The sequence below is a fragment of the Anopheles moucheti genome, chromosome 3 (genome assembly GCF_943734755.1).
Source record: "Anopheles moucheti chromosome 3, idAnoMoucSN_F20_07, whole genome shotgun sequence".
NCBI classification, from domain to species: domain Eukaryota; kingdom Metazoa; phylum Arthropoda; class Insecta; order Diptera; family Culicidae; genus Anopheles; species Anopheles moucheti.
This window is the reverse complement of record NC_069141.1, coordinates 11,881,101-11,903,245: the sequence shown is the minus strand read 5'-3', so window position 1 is coordinate 11,903,245 and position 22,145 is coordinate 11,881,101. Positions and strand designations below refer to the sequence as shown.

Below are 22,145 nucleotides of genomic sequence, written 5' to 3'. Positions count from 1 at the left end.
GAGTACTTACTCCCCGCCCCGGCCATGCACGAGAGAGAAAGAGATTTTTGCCTTAACACATACATTATAATGCCCAGTTTTTGAACATGTACATCACCCCGTATATGTCTTGGCGATAAGCACGATATCTGGGCACTAAAAGCACCGAGTGCATCTGCAAATTATTAGTATATTATGTTTTTGTTCGACATCGGGAACATTGTGTGTGCCACGAAAGTCGCTTCCACTGACTCTGTTTGTTTACCTAATATCAACGCTTCGTTCGGCAAAACCAACGTTCGTTCGTATCGGCATGCGCCGCGTATAGGCGGAGTCAACGCAATACGGATCACTACAGCCTGGGAAGCAACCCCGTGCGATGGGACGGCTTCGTTTCGGGTGGGTTTTCGTGTGTATGCCCTTTTTTCCACCCACCTCCCCAGTTTTGTGTTTCGATGCTCGAACGTACCACAAAACTTCCTTTAGAATTTTGATACCCTCAAATAAAAGTGCATACAATATCGTCTTGCAGGTTACCGGTGGAATGTGCGCCAGAAAATTTTGCGACAAAAACGCGATCCTCTATACATAAGCGAAGGACCTATCGAAGAGATTGCTATTGCACTTTGCGCGAAAGTTTCTTGCTTTGTGAAGATTGCTTCTATCGCGCGCGCGTGTGTGTGGTTGTGTACATAAAATGTGCCATAAATTGCAAGTTGTATTCCATTCTTGATTATTTCCTTTCCCTAATATTAATCTTCTCCGAGCGCAACGTTTGTAGGAAACGAAAAAAAAAAGTGTAAAGTCTGCTGAATATGAAATGCGCTACTACAAATGCTTTTCAATGCACTTGCGATGCGGTGGAGCATTGTAATGGGTTTCTATTGTATGTACGGTTGAACGGCAAATATTTCACTATTTTAAATTCTCGCCAACGATGGTAGCAATTATTCGTAGTAGTATCATATCGATCCATCACATCACACTACAGAGAAGCACAACTTTTACTGCATCTCTTTGACTTTGGGGCAGTCTTCGATAAGGGTATTTCAAGTGCTATTACTTTAGTTAAATAACAAATATTCCCTTCGCATGAAACATCTCCTAATGCTATTCGATCTACGAGGTTATTCTTATTCATTGGAACTTGTAATTGGTATGTAATTTTAGTACCACATATTTCTGAATCTATTTTCCATAACTGAAGGTTCCTTTTATATACCATAATAAACAGATAGTTTAAACAAATGTGTAGTTATGCATCGAAACATTTAGTCATCTACATTGGAGCTCCAACGGTCAGTTTGGGTCACCTTGTGTTTGATAATTCAAATTTGCAAAACATATCAGACGTCTAGCGTCAGACGTCTCGAACATGATGGATGACGTTATGTCCCAACTGTCAAACTACAGCGTATTGCCCTGCCTGTGGTGCTGTACGTTGAAACGGAAAACAGAAGCGGCTTTGAATGTTTGTGACCGTGGGTTAGCAAGCGTAAGCTTGGGATATAAACAAATATTCATTTCACAAAAGTTACGAGGCAATAATACGCCTAACCAATACAAACTTTAGGTGTTAGTGGAATCATCCAACGATTTTGTAACTGCAAACATATCGTGTAAAGCGGTTTGCTATCGATTGAATAGCATAAATTGCATCCAACTGCTCAAAATGGACGCTTTGGACGCGGGAGAAATCCTCAGCCATTTGAATCATTTGGGGTATCGCAACATAACTGTGGTACAGTTGAAAGAATTTCAAAAAGGTATGGCAATTGAAACCTGCTCGATTTCATAGCATTTATCACTTCACAGAACCCTAATCTCCTGCATTGCAGATTTGAAGAAACTCATCCGGTACGATGCAAAACAGTGCGTAGAAAATGATGGCAGTTTGAATGATAACGCAGCACCGGGCAACGTATTCGATAGGTTACACACAGAAACAACGGCAAGCTATCAAGCAAAACATACACGATCAAAACATACCGAGTCAGCTGCCCCAGTGGACAAGGAAAACGTTACGCCAACTCATAAAACCACTTCTTGTAAAAACAATCAACCAGTCAGCAAGATGTGTAAGTAAACGTAAGCCTCCGCCTGGTGCTTTATTCAATTGTCACTTTCTTGCAGGGATAAGACCGAAAAGTAGTCAATCTGTGAGACGAAGTGACCCCGTTGCGCTGTACCATTCATATAAGAAGGAATGGAACAAATTCAAACAGAAATTACCGGGCGAAAACGATCATTCCGAATTGCGCTGGAAAATCAGGAACAAGTTGCTTGGGGAACAATAGACGGTACGACAGAAAGACACGAAAAAATAAACTTTTGTTAAATCAACCTGCTGCTTTGTCTACGCTTTATTTATCATGTTTGAATTTGGTCATTAATGCCCGAGCATCGTTGCGATTCAAATGTTCCAAAAGTTTCTTCTCTATATCTCGCACTGCACTTTCCGTTAGCACGACGGTATTGTGTTTTAACATCGAGTACACATTCAACCCATACGTTGGCATTAAATTTACGTGCGCCAAGCTATCTGCACTAATCGATATGTTCTTTGGAAGAATATCGGACGTGTCGACGAATAGCACAGAAGGTCCCCATAGGCGAGCGGCAATCAAATCATTCAAGTACTGGGGATCTTCCGTGGGGATGTTTAAATCTTTTACGACATGCAAATCATCTTGCGCTAGCTTTATCGACATGGTAGAAACCAGTCCCAATACTCTGTTGAAGAAAGGTAGCATGTAGAAGTGTGTAGTCGGAGATCTTGGCCCGTGGGCAACTCCGCCTCCTCTCCACAAGGGCGACCGGATCGAGCCGTGACGGGCCCTTCCTAATCCTTTCTGGGGCCATGGTTTTCTTCCTCCACCACGTACTTCGTTTCTTGTTTTCGTGTGGGCAAAGCTCACAAACCGGTACTTCCTTTGCCATTCGATATTCTGATGAACGATGTCAATCCGCGGCGCGGCACCAAATATTGAACTGTCCAATTCCATGATACCGGTGTGGTGTGGTTCTAGCGAGTCCATGTTTTCCAGCCACACTGCACGGGGCGGGCGCCGATCGACTCTCGCACCGGACACTATAGCTGAGGTAGAGTTGAAACGAGCGAAGCCATTAGTTCCAAACGCTTTACACAAGTTAGCAAACTTAAACATTATAAATGCGTTTGTTTCGTAACCGAGCTACCGAGAAGGGAAACAAACAGACCCAACTTGACACCGATGAGCTGTCAAACGTTTGGTTTGACAGTTCATGAGCCAAACATTAATTCCGTTGTTGAGCCAATTTTTTAAAAACGTTTGATTATCGGACAAACATTCTGCAAAGGGTTTTGATGCGAAATGCCATTCTTGAAGTGGCTTCCAACAATAGAAACAGCAGATTTGGTTTTCTGTACCTTTTCTCCCTTTTTAGTGACTCCATCATCTGATTTCTTGGTGAACTATGGGCACTCTTTGTCAGCTTGTTGTCCAACATCAACTATGGGATCGCACCAAACGTGCTGTGTACCTGTTATGTACACTGCTTCATTATGTACACCATTGACGTTTGCCAAAGAGTTTGACTCACGCACACATGTTGTTCGATTGCTTGCGCGAGGTTGTGCTGCTTGTCCCCCGAAAAAACGAGTTAATTTGTGCGTTCAACCCTACTTCTTCGACATCGCCCGTGTGCGATTGATACCTCTTTTCGGCCAGTTTCGATCGTAGTAAGCAAACGGAAGTGCACCGCGACAGTGGCAGGATTAAAACGCTCAACGTATCACGCGTACTCCATTTTATGATTTTTATCGCTGTTGACGACATCCCATCCACTCGCGTAGTGAAGCATCCAATCGATTAGTTTCTTGATTAGTGCTACAACACGTTAACGCTGTAGAGAGAGCAACTAGCACCCGATTGTGAAAAATGCATCCGTCACGAGGATCAGCAATGAATAACGTTTCGATTACAGATTCTTGTGGTCAACCGTTGTGTGAAAAGAAGGACTACTGTGACAGTGTCAATACCGATTCTGGGTTCCTTTCGGGCCATAACCTCAACTCGTCTGAGATTATTGGGACGGAAGAAAGTGGTTCGTCGGAAACTAATCCCAGGAACGTTGGTACGCATACATCGCCTCCTGCGAGTGAGAAACAGATCGAAGAGGAACCGTGTTCGAACGTCGACTCCGGGATGATTCCGGATGAAGAGTTCAACTCCCGTGAAATGGGGTTGACCGACATTTGCGAACGTTTCGACCGTTTGATGAAGCGTGACTGGATGAAAAGTTTTCAACAGGATGAGATGGGTGAAACGTAAGTGTCTTGGCAACAGCAGCCCGCCGGATGTTTCGGTGTGATAAACATTGGGCACTGTTTTTTTTTACTTTCAGCCAGCTTCATCTGGCCGTATACGAGAGAAATGATGAACATATTGCCAAGCTGGTTACACATCTTCCACGACAATTCCTAAACATCCAGAACGACGACGGGCAAACGGCACTGCATTTGGCTGTCCTGACGGATCAGGCCAAGATTTTGCGTCGCCTATTGAGCGCGGGTAGTGATCGGTCTATCCGTGATCTAGATGGCAATACCGCCCTACATCTGGCCAGTGCTATGGGAAACGTGAACATCGTCAAGGAGCTGCTAGCACCGCCATCGTTCAACGAGATCCCGCAGGGTGTATCGCAAACAAAAGTGCCACAGGATATGGAATCGTGGAATTATGATGGTAAGTGGGTAGATTCAATTTGTCCATTATCGTTGCCCTAGCGGTCTTTTTTCAATCTCCATTTATGGTCAAAGCGTCGTTCCTTTCAATCAAAGCGCGTTGCTGTTGCGATTGAATGCAACAGAACGAGATGGGGAACGAATATGAAACGAAAATAGATGGCGGCATCCAGTAGGCATGGGTATTTCTAATTATAAAAAGGGACCGTGCTAAATTTAGTAAATGAAGCACGATCCTAGCAACGATCTGCGCAAAATCGTGTTTATTTTGGTGTTAAAATCGTTCTGCAGAAGAATGTTAATGAATCACGAAGTAAATTCTCTATGCAATGCGTCTGTGGCAAGAGCGGAACTTGCGGATTGCCCCGAAACGTCTTCTTGTCGCACCACAAACATGACCACACGGTCCCGTTTACAAAGTCTGGTTTTTGAAGCGTTTGGGAAACCCTAACTTTCTACTTCGCGACGTGTTTCCCACATTCATAGAAATCCCGTGGGCCCATCATCATCCACTGGGAAATACAGGGGGCCTCGCGGATTGCAATCGCACGCAGTTGAAGCGAACGTTATATGTTGGGTTTTTCCCACTTATTTTGTGTACAACGTCATGCGAACCACCACCACACAGTTGAAAGCGCATGGCTCTATTGTTGGCTCTGTTGTGTGTATTAGTGTTAGTGTTCACAGATGTTTTAACAAAAACACTGGTTTCTAACCACTCGTGGGATTTTTTGTTTGTTATTTTATGTAGAATTCTTTTTTTTTCTTAATGTCATACATTAATCATGTACCGTTCATTCATTGATGGCTACAGAATTAAATCTTTGCATCATATTACATCCGAGATGAAGTCTCTGACATATTACCCGCATACCAAAGGTTGTTCCGGGGGGTTGGTTCGACTGAGAGGGGGGCGTGAAAGTGTTTACGATCAGGTTTTTTTTTGTTATTTCATCCAGCGTGGATGGGAAATTCCGCTTTTGCGCGGTTCCGCATGTGTGTTTGCGTATTTGTTTCATGTCGCTCGGCAGTGCTCCAGTGGATACACCTGGAATTGATAAACCACACGTAAAACAGAGGTACAACTTAGTTACAGTAGGCGTTGTAGCGCTGTTCAAGCATTTGAATTTGAACGTTGATAGCAAATGTGAACGGAATTGGAGCTTTCAGAAGAGTTTATTAAGAATTATATGGGTAAAAGTGCGATAAGATACAAAGCAGAATAACATTTAATTTGCTTGTTAAATGAATAAAATGTTATTTTTTTTTAATTTAAAGCTTAGATGAAAGCGATGCCATGAAGCAATATTCATACACATTTCAATATTAAATGCAACAGATTACATATTCACAATTTTGTCTATTTGATTAAAGGGGAATGTACATTCAGAAAACCGCAAAAAATAATCTATCTCTCTTATTGGATTGGATGGAAGTAGAAAAGAAGGAGTAAAAACTAAAGTTGAATTCAAACCACAATAGTTTATCACCGGCAACAGCATTGATACGTGCTGGGGTACTGACTCAAAACACACCTGTCGTAACCAACGAAGCTGGGAGAGGAGGGATAATGATGAAGGACTGGAGTAGACCTGACGCTAATGTACGAGCTGTACCATGAACTTGCTATGTTACAGTGAATTAAGCTCGCCAAGCTCAGCTAAACTGGTCATGTCGTTAGAACGGCACTGAACGACTCAACCCGTAAAGCCCTGAAATGTCGAACTTTGCCCAATATCCGTAATGTTGAAATTGCAGTTCTCGACTTAGAATTGTTTCTGTCTGATTTATGTTGTGTATCTGATTTCTTTGATTGATTATCAATTTGAAAGATTATCAAGAAGAAATTTAGGATACCAATATGTAAAACGTTGTTATGAGAATAATGCTTTTCTTCACTGATATTTTCGTATTTTTGTACGGCCAAATAAACACTCCTGTGGTCGATATATTGATTTTAAATTTTCATAGATTCTTAAACTTCCAATAGATTCCATGCGGTTTGTGTAGGAAAGGCAACTGTTTTCAATTTTATGAAGCATGCGGACTGTTTATCTCCTTGATATCTTATACTTATTACAAATGCTTATAAATCAGTGTATTTCATACCTCAATTTGCCCTCTTTTTTCAGGTAAAACGTGTGTTCATTTAGCAGCCGAAGCTGGTAGCATAGAAGTAATTCGATCATTACTCGACGCCGGTGCCGACATTAACGCAAGGGTAAATATTTCGTAAACCCTCACCTTGGCGGGGGTTTTTGTGTATCGCTTTTGTTGTACAACCCCACTGATAAAAACCCATCTTTATCATTGCCCCACAAAACAATAGGAAGGAAAATCCGGAATGTCTCCACTGCACATCAGTATCGAGAAGGGCAACGAAGAGCTGGCAAACTTTTTGCTCGATGAATGTCCACTTCTCTCGCTGGAGGCGGTTACTTACGCGGGAATGACGGCTTACCAGCTCGCTCTCATACAAGACAAACGCATGCTGATCAGCGACCTGACGAAACGTGGAGCGGAACCAATTTCCCTGCCGGAAAGTGATGCGGAATCCGATTCTGATGATGAAATGGTAAGCTAAAAGCAAACGCACACTAATGATAGTATATGTAGAACAGGATTGTAGCAAATGGGACAGAAGAAATTTTGTTTTTTTTTGTTTTTTTTTTTTTACTTACGTTATCGTACGTATAAACACAATTAATGATCATGTTTTTAGTTTTGAGCGTTATCTGTTGAAATATTGGTGAAGCAAATTCACAACCGGTTTAGCAAATTGCTCGATAGATGTTTTTTTTTAATTAGCGCCATATAATATTAGAAAAAGCTTCGTTATTGCCGAATGCGTGAGCCCAAGTTGCCGTAAGCTCTTCTGGGTTATCCGACGTAAATCCCAAGTTTTGGTTACGCGAATTACCGTGGACAGAAAAAAACACGACAAGCTTTATGCAATTAGTGAATCATTACTAGGCTGTAAGGTGTAGTGTGTGGTAGCTCTCTATTTGTTTTAATTCTGTATGATTTCACATTCCACAGATCAGTAACTACTACGGGGCGAGTGCATTTTCGGCAGCTTTCACGGGATTATCGGCTATCAATGTATCTTAAAAGCAAAAGAAAAAAAAGCAAACTAAAAACAAACACTATATTTTGGCCCCCCCTCAAATTGACCCAGCACCACCTACCCCGGGGGCTGCGTGCGAAAAAACAAACCACGCATGTACCGAGCGCAGATAGAAAACAAAAACATATTGGACCGTGGTTCTAATGTAAAATAAAAAACCGTATGTAACTATTATTCCCATTCTAATAAGTGCCTTATTGTAAATGTTGGTCAAGATGAACAAATGTGACGTTGTTGGTCTCTTGTTGGCATAGTTAAGCGTATATACATACATGGGCATCGGATTACCGTAAACCATGCATCATTCATCAAATGTTACAAAGAAAAAAGAAATGATTCTAACACACATTATTCACTCATAATCTTCCTTTCCACCCTTCTTTCCACCCCGCCCCACGGTGTCACCTCTTTGGCTTATTTGTAGCCAGAAAAACGATGATACGCTAAAGCTTTAAAACGTATCTTGTTTCGAAATGTGTGTTTTACTTGTCCATCCCAAAAAAGCAAAGGCGTCGATGTGTGTAGTAGTGGTATAGAGATATGTTATTTATATGGTTCGATTAACTCGTAAGCAATTGTACATGTAACAAATTTAAAACAAAAAAGAAAGACGATGTCGAGAAGCGAATAAAACAAACCTATTGCGAATGAACCTTCCATTATGTCATCATTCTCTATTCGCGCCAGTTAAAAGAAAGAAAACGTTTACGCCAAAACAGAAACGAGATCGATGCACAGAGAAGATTAGACTTTTACGTTTTTATTTGAAAACAATAATATCCCATAACATTTACCTAACGAACAGGCATTTTTTATGCATAATAACATGGCGCCACTATCGATTGTGGGTGTTGTAGTTATTTTTTTTTTTTTGGTGAGTGTTAACGAAAACAAAACTTACTATCGGAAATTAACCAATCTTTACACAACGGCTTGCGTTGTTTATGATGGCGCTACTTTACTAAATAAATCCCCATTATGTAGATATTTGCGTTGTTGTTAGTGTGTTTTATTTCTTCATCCGTTGTGTTTTTTGTTAGTGATGGCACCCCTTTTTTGTAGAAGAGTATATGTCAGGCTCGAACGAAACGGAAAGCTGTGTTTTAATGCCGCCACACCCGCGGTGAAGGGGTGAGCTAATTTTTAGCGGCTATGACGCTTTACTCTACTGCGCATCCAATGCAGGAGCGGGTGCGTGGTTGGAACGACGGCAGTGGCGCAAACACTTGGTGGACTATATATTTTACCGCTTACACGCTTGCAACAGATACTGGGAAGCGCACGATTTACTTTGCACTGCCCGGGTTCGGCAATTTCTCCCAGCTCGGTTCAATGCCCCAGATTTGTCGCGCGTACTCGGCGATGGTACGATCGCTCGAGAATTTGCCACTGGTTGCGATGTTGTTGATGGACATCTCCAACCATTTTGATTGATCCTGCAAGAAGGAATGGAGGTTTGAATTTAGAAACTAATAATAATAACCAAACGACAGCGCCGTCCCCCGTACCTGATATACGGCGGAAACACGATCCTGTGTTTTGATGTAGGAATCGAAATCAGCAAACAAGTAGTAACGATCATACTTCAGCAGCACATTGGCCAAATCTTGGAATTCATGCGGATTGCCCGGGCTGAAGAATCCGCCCTGGATCTGATCAACGCACTGCTTAATGTCCGGATTCGAATTGTAGTAATCGTACGCATTGTATCCACGGCACTTGAGATCTTCGACCTCCTCCACCGTCATGCCGAAGATGAAAATGTTCTCATTGCCCATCTCCTCGGCCATCTCCACATTCGCACCATCCAGGGTGCCAATGGTCAGTGCGCCATTAAGCTGGAATTTCATATTGCCCGTACCGGACGCTTCCGTACCAGCGGTCGAAATCTGCTCCGACAAATCAGCCGCCGGCATAATCTTCTCCGCCAGCGTTACTCGGTAGTTCTCCAGGAAAATGACCTTCAGCTTGTCGCCCACGATCGGATCATTGTTTACCACGTTGCCAACCGCACAGATTAGCTTGATGATTTGCTTGGCAATGTAGTAACCCGGGGCCGCCTTTCCACCGATCATGATCGTGCGCGGCGTAAAGTTGGCGGTCGGATCACGCTTGATGCGATTGTACAGCGTGATGATGTGCAGACAGTTGAGCAGCTGACGTTTGTACTCGTGGATACGCTTCACCTGGATGTCGAACATGGAAGCCGGATTCACCTTCACGCCGTAATCCTTCTCCAGCAGCTGTGCTAGCTTCAGCTTGTTTTCCTGCTTCACACGCGCCACGGCCCGCTGGAATGTAGGATCCTTTGCCCATTTCTTCAGCTCCTGCAGCTGCTCCAGATGGACCGGCCACTGGTCGCCGATCTTCTCCGCAATCAGATCGGACAGGCCGGGATTGCACAGCAGCAACCAGCGCCGGGGCGTAATGCCGTTCGTTTTGTTCTGGAACTTTTCCGGCGTCATCTCGTAGAAGCATTTGAAGATATCCTTCTTGATGATTTCGGAATGGATTGCTGCCACACCGTTCACCGCGTGCGAACCCACAATCGACAGGTTTGCCATGTTGATGCGCTTCTCACCATCCTCCTCCACCAGCGACAGTGCACGCATACGGCCGAAATCTCCCGGGAAACGTTTTTCAACTTCTTGTAAATGCAAAAAGTTTATATGATAGATAATCTCCAGGTGGCGCGGCAGAATCGACTGCAGCATTGACACGGGCCAGCGTTCCAGCGCCTCCGGCAGCACGGTGTGGTTCGTGTAGGCGCAGGTACGCGTCACAATGTCCCACGCCTTCTCCCAGCTAAGCTTCTCATCGTCCAGCAGGATGCGCATCAGCTCGGGAATGGCCAGCGACGGATGGGTATCGTTCAGCTGTATTGCCACCTTGTTCGGGAAATCATCAAACGACGTACGGACGGCATCGCGCGAACCAAACTTCGATGCCTTGTAACGGCGCACAATGTCCTGCAGCGTGGCGGCACACATAAAGTATTCCTGCTTCAAGCGCAATTCTTTGCCCTCGAAGAAGTTATCGTTGGGATAGAGCACGCGGGAAATATTTTCCGCCAGATTTCGATCCAACACGGCCTGGATGTAATCACCATCGTTGACTGAAAAGCATGAAAAGTAGAAGCATAGAAGCATAAATATTAATGAAGGTTTACTACCTTAGCATTGGAAATGGAACGTTTTAATCCCATCGATGCTTACAGAACTTCAGGTTGAAATCAATCGGTGATTTGGCAGACCACAGGCGAAGTGTGTTAACGACATTGTTTCCATAACCGGGCACCGGGTTATCGTACGGCATAGCGAACACGGTCTGCGTGTCGACCCACTTTTTACCCTCGGGTGTGTCGATCACGCGGCCATAGAAATGGATCGGGATCATGTATTCCGGGCGCGCCTTCTCCCACGGGTTACCGTAACGCAGCCAATCGTCCGGTTCCTCAACCTGTTCCCCGTTACGGATCTTCTGTGCAAAAATACCATACTCGTAACGAATGCCTAAAGGTTGGAAACGTAAAGTTTTGGCTGTAACAACGTGCAAATACACCTGAAAACAAGCTCATATACCATATCCATAGGCCGGCATTCCCAGTGTTGCCATGGAGTCGAGGAAGCAGGCAGCCAACCGGCCCAAACCGCCATTACCCAAGCCGGCATCCTCTTCCAGCTCCTCCAGCTCCTCAATGTCCAGACCCATCTGATACATCGCTTCATCGCACGACGTTTGTATGCCGAGATTTATCATGGTGTTTTGCAGTGATCGTCCCATGTAGTACTCCAAGGACAAATAGTACACGCGCTAAAATGAAAAAATTAAAAACACAAAAACGAAAACATTATACTTTCCTGCCCCGGCCATGTAATGTTTTTTATTTGCTTTGTCCATTTTTTTTTTCTCTACTCCTGCTATTATCAAATGCAATTCCACTTCCTTCGTGGCGCAATGCGTTTAGTTTAGCCGGGCGCCCGATTGTAAGCTATAATAATTGGGTCATTGTTATCGCGAACAACCGTCAACTATGTCACCGATGGTTATCACTAGGCGTGCTAATACTAATGATAAGGGCTAGCCGACAGAACCAAACATCCGCTTATCATGTCTTACCCTGAGGTTCATTCTAGTTTAATTGTATATATTTTTGTAATCATTCTAGCCATCTTGCTGGTGTTATAATCTTTCTATGACCGCCACCAGCCGCTTATTATGTGACCGCTGATTTGTACAAAAAAAAAACTGCACTCAAGTCACCTGACTTTCGCAAAGAATTTGAAAAATATTTAACCCTTCTTGGGACAGCACTTGAACGAGCTCTGGTGCGAGAGGATCGCAGACTCGTGTTCATGTACCGAACTCTTCACGATCACCATTTGCCTGATGGCCATTGAAACATTATCCATTCCACCCAACGTCGTCTCAACACTTCTTCCCACCGAACCGGTCTTTCTATTAGTAGCACTGACAATTAGAGGTCAAATATCGAGTTCATGGAATACGACCGTATATCGCGCACTGGCTAGTGGATCGCCATCGCGAAACGCGTGCAACGAACATGAAAAAGGAGGTGGTAGCAGGATGTACTTACTTTCGGGTCCCTCTCGTAGTAATATTGCTGCGTTCGGATCCATCGCGATACCAGATGATCCTTCACGGTATGGGCTAGGGCAAAGTAGTAATCACGCACGGTGGCTACGTTCCTGTCCTTCACCAACGTGTAGTGAAGATGCCGATTGAAATCCTTCTTGATCTCGTTCACATCCTCCAGCTGGGCTATGCCGCGCACACTGATCTGTTTCCTTTTATCGACATCTGACTGTGGCTTTGCCATCGTAAAAACGTTACTATAATTCGATTCGTTTGCAAGACTCGATACGGAATACCGTGGAACACTTGGACGAACACAACCGCTAAAGGAACTGCAACGGTGCAAACGCGGACCACTCTTCGAGATTAGTGTTCAGAAAATGGGATTCTGGCTAGCTTCGTTACTTCTTCGGTCACCTTGCGAAGGTCAAACATGCGCTGTGTTGTTTTCGCGGCTGTCATCCAGTGAACCTTACAAATGTTCACTGGCAAATGCATCGGTTGCACGGTTCCGCTCTTTGCCAATTTCGACGTTTGTGTTTGTACAAAAAATTAGGTCACGTATTTTTGAACAATCGTTTCAACGTTTTTTTATGGTAATTTTCGTTCGTATTGCTTTTCGTTAGATTGTCTGTTCTGTTAAGACATATAATTGTATTATTGATACACTCTATAAGAATGGTTTAGTAACAAGTTTGTGGATTAAGTAAAATTATTTGAATTATTTTGTGGTGTTGGATTGCTTATACTTCGTTATTATCTTTTATTGGACAACTTCTAATGAACACAACTTCTTAAAAACAGCAGTACTTAGGTGTTTTACGTATGAACAGTATGAACTTAGACTTTAAATGTGCTATATTTAATGCTAAATGTTCAACAAAGGCAAAACATTATTTATCAACTCACATGCATGCATGCATGCGGATGGAACCGGTTCTTTCACTCTCTGTCCCAAAACATTTAAGTGAACGCGAACACAACGCATGTTAAGATAGAAAGGTCTGTAGTTTTATTTTCTAGCTATGGCGAAACATGCAGCTTAATGTTGGTTGTGATTATTTTATTCCATACTCGAGAGATTTCTTTTGCAATATTCATTTCATTCAAATGTTTCTATAGTGTAATTTAAGCATGTGCTGTAAATTCTACATGGAGTGTTTGTATTGGCCTATAGCTTTAGGTTTTTTTTCTTTTCCTTGTTTCTTGTCTCCATTCCACACGCATCAAATACTTCCGTCGTTACACGCGCACGAAAGATGGAAATAGTTTTAAAGCGTACCACAGAAAACCAAAAACCAACGTGAGGAATACCACAAAAAGGCAAAGCCGAACGAAATTCAGAGAGGTGGGCTCGAAAACAAAACGTTACAATTTGGCTGTGCCAATAAAGCATTCGCAACGCTCAATTTCAGTACAATCACACGCAACTTCAAGGTATGTTATATTTTCTTAAGAGAAATAACACTAGTTTCTTTTTTTTTTTGTTTTCGGGTACGTGGCAAGCCACACAATCTCAATGACGACTCCCAATCGCACGTGCTACACACATTATGGACCTCCTTTTTTATCTTTTGTTCGATCGTTTAATTTAAGAAGTGTTATAAATGGGGTTCACTATCAAGAAGCCTACGGACATTTAAAAATTTTGATTTCCATTTCTTCACATAACACTTCTTCCTGGATGATGGCATTACAAAAGCAGATTCGAAACGAAATGGTTTTGCGTAAAACTTCGAAAGCAAATGACAAACAACAGCAAATAGTCGAATGCTAATAATATCCTGTTTAGCAAGGTTTTCTCCTTCTTCAACCGAGGGCTCGCTTGTGCCTTTGAACCACGTTTGAACGTACGTCTTTACTTGGTTTTCTCGGTTTCCGTCTTCTTGCCCAACGGTACAGCAGCTTTTACTCTAAAAGTACGACAAATTGTGAGAAAATACCATTAAATCAAACAATCTTCGTTGATTGCAATACTGTTGCGTACTTACTTTTCTGTAATTTCTTGGATTTTGCTTCGCACTATCTCTATGTGGGTGTCAATCGACTGTTTGTTGTTTTCATATACTTTTGGCAAGGTGAACAAAGCGACAAATCCTGCAATGTGTGGGGAGAAACAATGTTGAATGATGGCTGTCCACATCAGATTCATACACGCTCGTGGGCAGACAAGTGTCCTTACCAATCATGACGCATGTGATACCATTGAAGATCGCTCCAACGTATGTCAACCAGTACAGCAGTACACCAAACTTGATCGAATCGACAAGATCCTCTACCAGAAACAGGCGTCTCAATCCGGTCAGTAATGCATTCACGTGAGCCACTGCAAATGTAGCCAGCTGCTGGACCTTCTCCTGCGACAGAGTAAGATCCATTTCCAAGTAATCCCTGTAAAATGCAGCAGCATTTAAATATGATTGCATAAGTGCCACTCTCTCACACTCGCTCTATGCACAAGTGAATAGTTACTTGAATGGGTGTCCCTCAGCAGTTTTCTGCACGGCTTGCAGAACGTTCTTATAAATCCGGAAAGAAATCGTTCCGAACAAGAGCAGCAACGATAGGTATGAAAATACACTGATCAGCGAGAAGAGAGACATGGCCAGCAGAATGGCAAGTCCGCCACCGAATACCACTGCCGACTTCTTTATATCACGCCAGTAAATGAGAGATTCCACTAGAACGAGAACAAAAGACACAAAACGATAATTAAATGTTTGTATATTGCGTTCGGCACGTTGCCGTTTTCGGCGTCTGGAAAATGGGTTACAAGCTTCGACTAACGAAGTGCTGGCTGGGCACAACTATATTGACACGTTGCCAAAGATCGCTTGCGTATCCTTCTCGATCACACGGCGCACGGAAAAGAGCCTTCCGGATAAGAGCCTGCTCGTCCAATTATTGTCCCGTAGTTACCTGGACCGCGTGGAGGCAATTCCAGGCGATTGTAATGGCCATTTCCATTAGAAGTACGCGAATTTTGTCGTTTTACCATCGCGAACAAATAGTGTGCCTGCGTGTCTGCGCGATGTGTTGATGAGTGGGCTGCTGGCGGTCAACTTCCAACTCAACACTTAATCCATCCTTTCGCGTTGCGTTCATGATCGCCAAGCTCCAGGCAGTGTTCCCAAACTTTACGCGAAAGCTTTTCCAGGTAGCAGGTGTCAAAAATATGATTCATCTGTCTGGCGTACCCAAACAAACCGACAGCAACGGGTAAATCAGAACCGCGGATTTTTCCGCGGAACATAATTTCCAATACAATGACTACGACTCGTTGCATCCGCGGATCAGCACGAAATTAAAATTAATGTGTTTAGCTAACTGTACACTTGTTCCTGTGCAAACATTGAACATTTGCTCGATGGTTTCTGTTGATTCAATTGTTTGAAGTCTGTCTTGGCCTGTCCCACAACGCTTTACATAATGTTCTATAGCTGCTGTAGGCGAACAGCGTTGCTTACTTCCATCTTTGGTGAAATCAGAACCTTCTAACACCAGAACATCGGCTAGAGAAAACGCTGCCATCGTTGAATGTTTCGCCGCTTCTCGTATTTGTTTACTGTTGACAAAAACTCATTGACCACCACAGCAAATCGTATGCCGCAATTTGATTCAGAATTGTAAAATCTAAGCCAAAAGTCACTTGAAATTTACTACTAGGATCGTATTGGAACTTTAAATTTCAATCAAAGGAGAACGTTTATTTATAACTTTGCCTTTTTTTGCTGCATTTTATTAGTCACTGTGTTATTTTTACAAATCTTGGCTTTGCAACAAGGACTTCGAAACTGCCCGGTTCGAGCCAATCGGTGCTGCTTGACAGCTAACAACTTGACATAAGGGAGCATATCTTTGCTTCTTCCCAGAACATCAGCCTGCTAGATAATCACGTAAATTTTCATTCATCTTCAAAGTTCAAGTTGAACCTTTGCTCATAAAAGAAATTGGAAAATAAATTCGCATTCCTTATTTTTTCTTCGAGAAAAAGATCTGTTCAAGAATAAGTTATCAGTACTGTGATTTTTCTCAAACTTTGTGTTTTTGTTGTGTGAGGAATTAAATAATGTGCAAAACATTCCATTTTCGATTTATAAAACGAATGCTGGGGCAACACATTCGACTAATTATGTTGTTCTAATATTATAGAAGTTTTGGAACTAGTGGGTCTCTTCTTTGACCCGTTTGACTAGTTGTGGTTAGAAAATTTCATAAATCTCTGCATTCTTTTCACCTCAATCAAATGATAATTATAAAATGGAACGAAACTATAATATATCGAGATCCTAGCATATCATTGATAAAGGTTAGGAATGAGCCAATTTTATATTAAATAAAATATAATACAGCTGGAAAAGAATTGTATGCTTAACACGAACATAATAAGCATAACATTATTTCGTAAAATTTGATGCAACAAGTTTTGTGAAACACATCGATAAAAACGAGAATAACAAATCATTCCGTAGTTACTAAAAAATGTTTAAAACTGTAAAATCCGAACCAGGACAACGTTACCCCCTTCGAATCATTTAATAAGTTGGATTTTTTACTGTATGGAAAAGTAACGCAGCCTGCATAATTGGCCCACTTTCAACAGTACATGCATATGTTATTGAACTTAAGCAGTTACCACTAACAGACATTCACGGTTTTGCTACTGACACTCACACACTTCTGAGCACAGTACCAACAATGTTTTTTGAATAAATCATGTTTTCTTTTTGTCTACTTGTGTCAAGTGCACTGCACTGGGCTGTCTGAAACTCTCTTACCTTTGGGGTGTAGTCTTGCTGGATTAAACCAAGTGTCTGCAAAGGAAAAAAAAACAACAAAACCGTTAATGAAACATCGAAGAAAACTAATTACGTTTTATGCATCATTTGGTTAATATAGCGCGTATTCACGATATGAATTTAGAACGCAAAAAACGAACTGACGTACATGGGTTAATCACGCTGCAAATTAAAAGGGGAGAAGATTTGCCGTTTCCTTCCATTGCGTTCTTTTAGGGCTCCGAAGCACCGAACTGATTTTTTCAACCCTCCAAACAATTGTATGTGCGTATGAGTCACACTTTTGCGGCCGAGAATTAGGATGTAGCGCTTTTTTCAGTTTTATAAAACCGTTTTCAACCGAATCGTGTGTGTCGTGTGTGCAAAGGCTTGACTATTAAACGGTTCTAAGCGAATATCGATTTTTACATTTCCCTTTGTATGATGTGACTGACATGCGAAATAAAACTCTATCGCCCTTTCACTGTTGCACAAATACTACTGACCACATCTAGGATACGTTTACCACGTATCCCTCTTGCCGTTAAAAAAGATAGTGCGCAATCACTTCCTACTGCGCATGCCCGATTCACAGGCGGAGGTTTTCATCCCGACGACGTACCGGTATATTCATGCTAAAAGTGATACGTTCCTCGTGTTTTTTCCCTTAGCTGTTCTTGCAAATTTCTTCCGTTTTACTTACCCAATCCATAGTCCTTAAACATTTGTTCAATCTTTATGCATTCATTGGAAGCTTCGGCTTCAACTTTGGCAGCCACTACTTTATCGGTTGTGCGTGACACATCGCATGCTGGAGCAGCAGTAACGTTTTTTTCGGGCTCCGGTTGGAGCGGTTCCAACGGTTGGACATCAGAAAAAGGTGCAGCAGCTGACTCGTCGAAGATGAGAGCTTTTTCCTCCTTCTGTGGCCGTACATTTGCGTAAGGATTCATGTAGTCACTTTCAACTTCATCCTTTATCTCTGCATTGATTAACTCGATGGTCGAGTTGACGGGTGGTGCAGGAACTGGCTCCACTACCGAAAATGGTTCGTCCTTATCAATCAGCAGTTCATTTCTGTAAGTGCTTTGAGCCATGGGCATGCACTCATCAAAAACATCACCATCTTTTGATTTTGGCTCTGGTTCTGGAGTACTGGAGAACAGTAAATCTGCACTATTTTCTTCCTTTCCGAATTTATTATCTACTGTACTCTCAGTGGCAAGAGCGGAACCGATATTTTCGAAGCTTAGATCTAACAGAGAATTTTCACATTTATCTTGGAAGTTATCCATGTTTAAACTTTGCATATTTCTTTCTATCGTGTACGAACTGAACTGTTCGCTCCACCAAATAGCTCGGCTCGCACAAGTTACCTTCTGTACAATTTTCTTCAACGCAGAGCATGCGTACTGCTTACGTCAAAAGCATGTCAATATTTAGTAAAAGATTGGAGAAAATCTCCCCCACCCTTGGCAAGGGGTTTGAAGCAGCCCTGGAGAATAAAAAACAACGCCACAACGAACAACGCTGGGTAGTTTTGCATACAAACATTTGAAAATGTCTTTGATAATCAAGACATTAACCATCGATTGGAGTAAATCATCGAAAAAAGCAAATGTGATAACAATTATCAATCCGTGGTGGAAGCTGCATCACATGGCCGGGACACTCCCCCAAGCTTCTATGTGCAACAGCGTCATTAGCCAGGTTGCGTCGACAAAGAGAAAATTGTACGGAAAACCCCTGCAATACGAATGAACGCACCAACACACACTCAATGGTCGACATCAAATATATCTGCCAAAATTATAAATATGGTTGGTCGACCTTTCTGACGTTTTTGCATTCCCTTCCCAGGTGTCCGGGTATACGCAACATTGTTAAAGGGAATAACTTATCGGGTGTTTTAAAGTAAAAACGTCCCATCGGAATCATTTTTTCGTGAGCTACAATGAACGGAACTATCAGGAGTGGATTGACCAACCCGACACAAGGGCTGGGCCAAGTACAAATGGGTAAAACAACACCGGTACGAATCGTGGTATGAATCATTCGACACGGGGCAATATGCTTATCACACACCCCAAAATCTGTTTTATCATTGTAGAATAACGGGCTGCACAGGAAGATGACGAGAACGGATCAGTCGAAATCATCGTACGAGCAGGTTCCGCTGCATACCGCATGTTTCACCTATCTTGGATTCTATCTGTTAATGATACTCGGTATGCACGAGGTCGATTTGTTATTCTGACGACTTTTACTATACAAAAATGTGTTTCTTTTTACAGGATACATAAACCAGCTGTTCTTTACACCAAAGGTTGCAACGGAAAAGCATCGAGATGTAAGATTTACAACAGCCAGAGAAACCTCTTTTTAGCGTACCTTGATGTAAAGGGACATTGACATACTTTCCCCCCAGGGTTACGTGCCGCTCTACGATGCGTTTGAGAAGTTTTATCTGCGTTATGTTTACCGACGCGTGAAAGATTGCTGGAACAGACCTATTTGTAGCGTACCCGGTGCAGAAGTCGTACTGAAGGACCGAATCACGAAGGATTACGGCTGGTCATTTGAGTACGTTTTGTTACATGCAGTAGCATCTTATTAGTATTGGCGACCATTTAACCACAAACGGGGCTATCTTTTCTAGATTTACCGGAACGGAAACGAAGTGTCTGAATTTGGGTTCCTACAATTATCTCGGCTTTGCACAGAATGAAGGTCCTTGTGCTGATGAATCTGAAGAATGCGTTCGGTCACACGGTTTAGCATCGTGCAGTTCACGCAGGGAGTTAGGTAAGAACTGGCATATAAAAAATGAAACATTACATACTCATGCGTTACGATCTATTTCACATCCACAGGAACGAATCCACTGCATAACGAGCTTGAAGCGCTGACTGCCAAATTTCTAGGCGTCGAAGATGCGATCGTATTTGGCATGGGCTTTGCCACGAACTCTTTGAACATTCCTACCCTGATTTCACCGGGTTGTTTAGTAGTTAGCGATGAGAAGAATCATGCTTCGATCATTTTAGGACTGAGACTCTCCGGAGCAACTCCAAAGGTTTTCAAACATAACAACATGGTGGACCTTGAACGTGTCCTACGGGACTCAATTATAGCCGGACAGCCTGGCACTGGCAAACCGTGGAAAAAGATTCTTATAATAGTGGAAGGTGTTTTCAGCATGGAAGGGTCGATAGTGAAACTTCCCGAGATTGTTGAGTTGAAAAAGAAGTACAAAGCTTATATTTATCTGGACGAAGCTCACAGCATCGGTGCGACCGGGCCATCCGGCCGGGGTGTTTTGGATTATTACGGTGTTAACCCGAACGATGTCGACATTTTAATGGGCACGTTTACGAAAAGTTTTGGTTCGGCCGGAGGATATATTGCGGGCAACAAGGTAAGCGAGGCGAGAGAGTTTTTGGCGTGGCCTGTACATTCGTTTCAATCATTCTTTTGTTTCCACAGCGGCTTATTAACTTTCTGCGAGTGCATAGTCACGCACACTGCTACGCCAGTTCAATGTCTCCGCCCGTAACGCAACAAATTTTAACATCAATGAAAATTATTCTCGGAATGGATGGATCATCGGAAGGCAGAAATCGTATTTCTCAGTTGGCAAGAAATACGCGCTACTTCCGGAAGCGACTAGCACAGATCGGAGTTATCACCTACGGGCATGAGGATTCGCCCGTAGTTCCTATGCTGGTGTACCTGTTTTCGAAAATTGGGTAAGTGCCGTCCGAGCTGACCAATGTGTGGATAGGGGATGTTAATTAATAACCTTCCTACTTAACACAGGGCCGTAGTGCGAACATTGACTGCTAAAAACATTGCCGTCGTTGGTGTTGGTTTTCCCGCGACACCAATCATGGAGGGCCGTATCCGTTTTTGCTTGTCGGCCGCACATACGAAGGAACAGTTAGATTACGCTCTCTCGGTCATCGACGATATAAGCGATACGTTGGGTCTAAAGTATTCCCGCAAACCTAGAAATGTAAACCCCATCGAGTATTAGTACAATCGCAGTACATTCACACGGCACAGTTTGCACCGCATTATATCTATCTAGTTGCTGGTGGGTGGAATTTTCTTTTAAATTAATATTAATTAAAAGGGTAGAATGCAAACCAGAACAAAGCTTTGTTAATCGACAATGGAAAGGGGTCGGATTGAAGCGATAAACTGTATTAAGAAAACAAAGCTTACAGTCAATATTTCTTTAGGTTGAGCTTTCGGTATCTTCCACACCGATATATTCACCAATAAAGGTATAAAACACAGTTTGATTCTTGTTGCAAATGTATCAAATGAAAGAAAATGTACGGCGTGCAGTATATTAACAGTTATGTGATGAATGTTTTGCAATACAAATCTCTAATATATTTTAACATTAGAATCGAAGCTGTTAAAGCTGTCCCCACTGAAAGATGAAGATAGGATAAGAGCATGACGGTTTAACTCTCACTAGCACTTTAGCAGAAAGTAACACGCCTTGTACAGTGTAGTTCATTAAAAAAGCTTACTACTACATTAGTGAAAATGCATATAACGTTTGAAAGATATGTTCTTATATTATTCTACCCTTTTGAGCACACATATTGCAGAATTCTGGAGCTTTTTAGGCAGGTAAAGCCTTACACGTTACACAATAAGTAATAATTGACCAGTTGACTATTGAAACGTTTAAAGTTTTTGTGGTAAAAGCACAGGGGAATGCTCAATACAGTTGCTTCACCCTCAGTTGCTGAAACTGTTATACTGCGGAAATTGATTGTGGAAAGCCCCATTTTGACATTCTGTGCATGTCTGTCAAGGATTGCGTACGCAGGTACGTTGCAAATGCGCATGTACTACATTTACAATCTTTTCTGATATGCATCGATTTTCTCATTCATGTTCAATAGCTACCATCTTGAGG

The 22,145-nt window shown here is 42.5% G+C and overlaps 6 protein-coding genes across 10 annotated transcripts; 3 read left to right on the top strand and 3 right to left on the bottom strand.

Moving 5' to 3' along the window:
- The first annotated feature begins 1,442 nt into the window (after positions 1–1,442).
- On the top strand, positions 1,443–2,291 carry LOC128304617 (uncharacterized). The gene is made up of 3 exons (XM_053041823.1): positions 1,443–1,745; positions 1,818–2,057; positions 2,113–2,291. The coding sequence occupies exons 1-3, from the start codon at positions 1,652–1,654 to the stop codon at positions 2,274–2,276; spliced, it is 498 nt and encodes a 165-aa protein (XP_052897783.1). The 5' UTR covers positions 1,443–1,651; the 3' UTR covers positions 2,277–2,291.
- Positions 2,292–2,328: 37 nt separating this feature from the next.
- LOC128303863 (39S ribosomal protein L4, mitochondrial) lies at positions 2,329–3,178 on the bottom strand. Its single transcript, XM_053040940.1, has one exon. The coding sequence runs from the start codon at positions 3,144–3,146 to the stop codon at positions 2,343–2,345; it is 804 nt and encodes a 267-aa protein (XP_052896900.1). The 5' UTR covers positions 3,147–3,178; the 3' UTR covers positions 2,329–2,342.
- Positions 3,179–3,567: 389 nt separating this feature from the next.
- On the top strand, positions 3,568–8,484 carry LOC128305601 (NF-kappa-B inhibitor cactus). The gene is made up of 5 exons (XM_053043129.1): positions 3,568–4,288; positions 4,366–4,706; positions 6,838–6,926; positions 7,035–7,280; positions 7,745–8,484. Exons 1-5 carry the CDS (start codon positions 3,900–3,902, stop codon positions 7,814–7,816), a joined length of 1,137 nt encoding a protein of 378 aa, XP_052899089.1. The 5' UTR covers positions 3,568–3,899; the 3' UTR covers positions 7,817–8,484.
- An 81-nt stretch (positions 8,485–8,565) lies between these two features.
- Positions 8,566–12,804, bottom strand: LOC128305600 (glycogen phosphorylase). The gene is made up of 5 exons (XM_053043128.1): positions 12,430–12,804; positions 11,414–11,645; positions 11,048–11,344; positions 9,341–10,947; positions 8,566–9,268 (listed from the first exon to the last, which is right to left on the bottom strand). The coding sequence occupies exons 1-5, from the start codon at positions 12,670–12,672 to the stop codon at positions 9,119–9,121; spliced, it is 2,529 nt and encodes an 842-aa protein (XP_052899088.1). The 5' UTR covers positions 12,673–12,804; the 3' UTR covers positions 8,566–9,118.
- A 634-nt stretch (positions 12,805–13,438) lies between these two features.
- On the bottom strand, positions 13,439–18,516 carry LOC128300206 (reticulon-3-B). 4 transcript variants are annotated; one of them, XM_053036188.1, is made up of 6 exons: positions 17,910–18,516; positions 17,207–17,242; positions 14,901–15,108; positions 14,611–14,819; positions 14,420–14,525; positions 13,439–14,341 (listed from the first exon to the last, which is right to left on the bottom strand). In XM_053036188.1, exons 1-6 carry the CDS (start codon positions 18,514–18,516, stop codon positions 14,287–14,289), a joined length of 1,221 nt encoding a protein of 406 aa, XP_052892148.1. In that variant the 3' UTR covers positions 13,439–14,286. The 4 variants fall into 4 exon arrangements, with proteins under 4 accessions (XP_052892148.1, XP_052892149.1, XP_052892151.1 ...); XM_053036189.1 differs by lacking the exon at positions 17,910–18,516 and adding an exon at positions 17,376–17,598; XM_053036191.1 differs by lacking the exons at positions 17,207–17,242; positions 17,910–18,516 and adding an exon at positions 15,896–16,215.
- Positions 18,517–19,084: 568 nt separating this feature from the next.
- On the top strand, positions 19,085–21,501 carry LOC128302111 (serine palmitoyltransferase 2). 2 transcript variants are annotated; one of them, XM_053038848.1, is made up of 8 exons: positions 19,085–19,238; positions 19,317–19,434; positions 19,501–19,556; positions 19,635–19,789; positions 19,866–20,011; positions 20,080–20,624; positions 20,693–20,955; positions 21,026–21,501. In XM_053038848.1, exons 1-8 carry the CDS (start codon positions 19,161–19,163, stop codon positions 21,240–21,242), a joined length of 1,578 nt encoding a protein of 525 aa, XP_052894808.1. In that variant the 5' UTR covers positions 19,085–19,160; the 3' UTR covers positions 21,243–21,501. The 2 variants fall into 2 exon arrangements, with proteins under 2 accessions (XP_052894808.1, XP_052894807.1); XM_053038847.1 differs by having other exon boundaries at positions 19,085–19,250.
- The last annotated feature ends 644 nt before the right edge of the window (positions 21,502–22,145 follow it).

What these genes read in the sequence shown, in the direction of transcription:
- LOC128304617 (XM_053041823.1), top strand. Translation starts at nt 1,652, where the DNA reads ATGGACGCTTTGGACGCGGGAGAAATCCTCAGCCATTTGAATCATTTG. An exon ending in GTTGAAAGAATTTCAAAAAG is followed by an intron (nt 1,746 to 1,817) that starts GTATGGCAATTG and finishes CCTGCATTGCAG; the next exon opens with ATTTGAAGAAACTCATCCGG. An exon ending in TCAACCAGTCAGCAAGATGT is followed by an intron (nt 2,058 to 2,112) that starts GTAAGTAAACGT and finishes ACTTTCTTGCAG; the next exon opens with GGATAAGACCGAAAAGTAGT.
- LOC128303863 (XM_053040940.1), bottom strand. Translation starts at nt 3,146, where the DNA reads ATGTTTAAGTTTGCTAACTTGTGTAAAGCGTTTGGAACTAATGGCTTC.
- LOC128305601 (XM_053043129.1), top strand. Translation starts at nt 3,900, where the DNA reads ATGCATCCGTCACGAGGATCAGCAATGAATAACGTTTCGATTACAGAT. An exon ending in GGAATCGTGGAATTATGATG is followed by an intron (nt 4,707 to 6,837) that starts GTAAGTGGGTAG and finishes CTCTTTTTTCAG; the next exon opens with GTAAAACGTGTGTTCATTTA. An exon ending in GTGCCGACATTAACGCAAGG is followed by an intron (nt 6,927 to 7,034) that starts GTAAATATTTCG and finishes ACAAAACAATAG; the next exon opens with GAAGGAAAATCCGGAATGTC.
- LOC128305600 (XM_053043128.1), bottom strand. Translation starts at nt 12,672, where the DNA reads ATGGCAAAGCCACAGTCAGATGTCGATAAAAGGAAACAGATCAGTGTG. An exon ending in AATGCCGGCCTATGGATATG is followed by an intron (nt 11,345 to 11,413) that starts GTATATGAGCTT and finishes TCCAACCTTTAG; the next exon opens with GCATTCGTTACGAGTATGGT. An exon ending in TGATTTCAACCTGAAGTTCT is followed by an intron (nt 10,948 to 11,047) that starts GTAAGCATCGAT and finishes CATGCTTTTCAG; the next exon opens with TCAACGATGGTGATTACATC.
- LOC128300206 (XM_053036188.1), bottom strand. Translation starts at nt 18,516, where the DNA reads ATGCAAAGTTTAAACATGGATAACTTCCAAGATAAATGTGAAAATTCT. An exon ending in GTTTAAGGACTATGGATTGG is followed by an intron (nt 17,243 to 17,909) that starts GTAAGTAAAACG and finishes TTTCCTTTGCAG; the next exon opens with ACACTTGGTTTAATCCAGCA. An exon ending in ATCCAAGAAATTACAGAAAA is followed by an intron (nt 14,342 to 14,419) that starts GTAAGTACGCAA and finishes TCGTACTTTTAG; the next exon opens with AGTAAAAGCTGCTGTACCGT.
- LOC128302111 (XM_053038847.1), top strand. Translation starts at nt 19,161, where the DNA reads ATGAACGGAACTATCAGGAGTGGATTGACCAACCCGACACAAGGGCTG. An exon ending in CAACGGAAAAGCATCGAGAT is followed by an intron (nt 19,557 to 19,634) that starts GTAAGATTTACA and finishes CTTTCCCCCCAG; the next exon opens with GGTTACGTGCCGCTCTACGA. An exon ending in GATTACGGCTGGTCATTTGA is followed by an intron (nt 19,790 to 19,865) that starts GTACGTTTTGTT and finishes TATCTTTTCTAG; the next exon opens with ATTTACCGGAACGGAAACGA.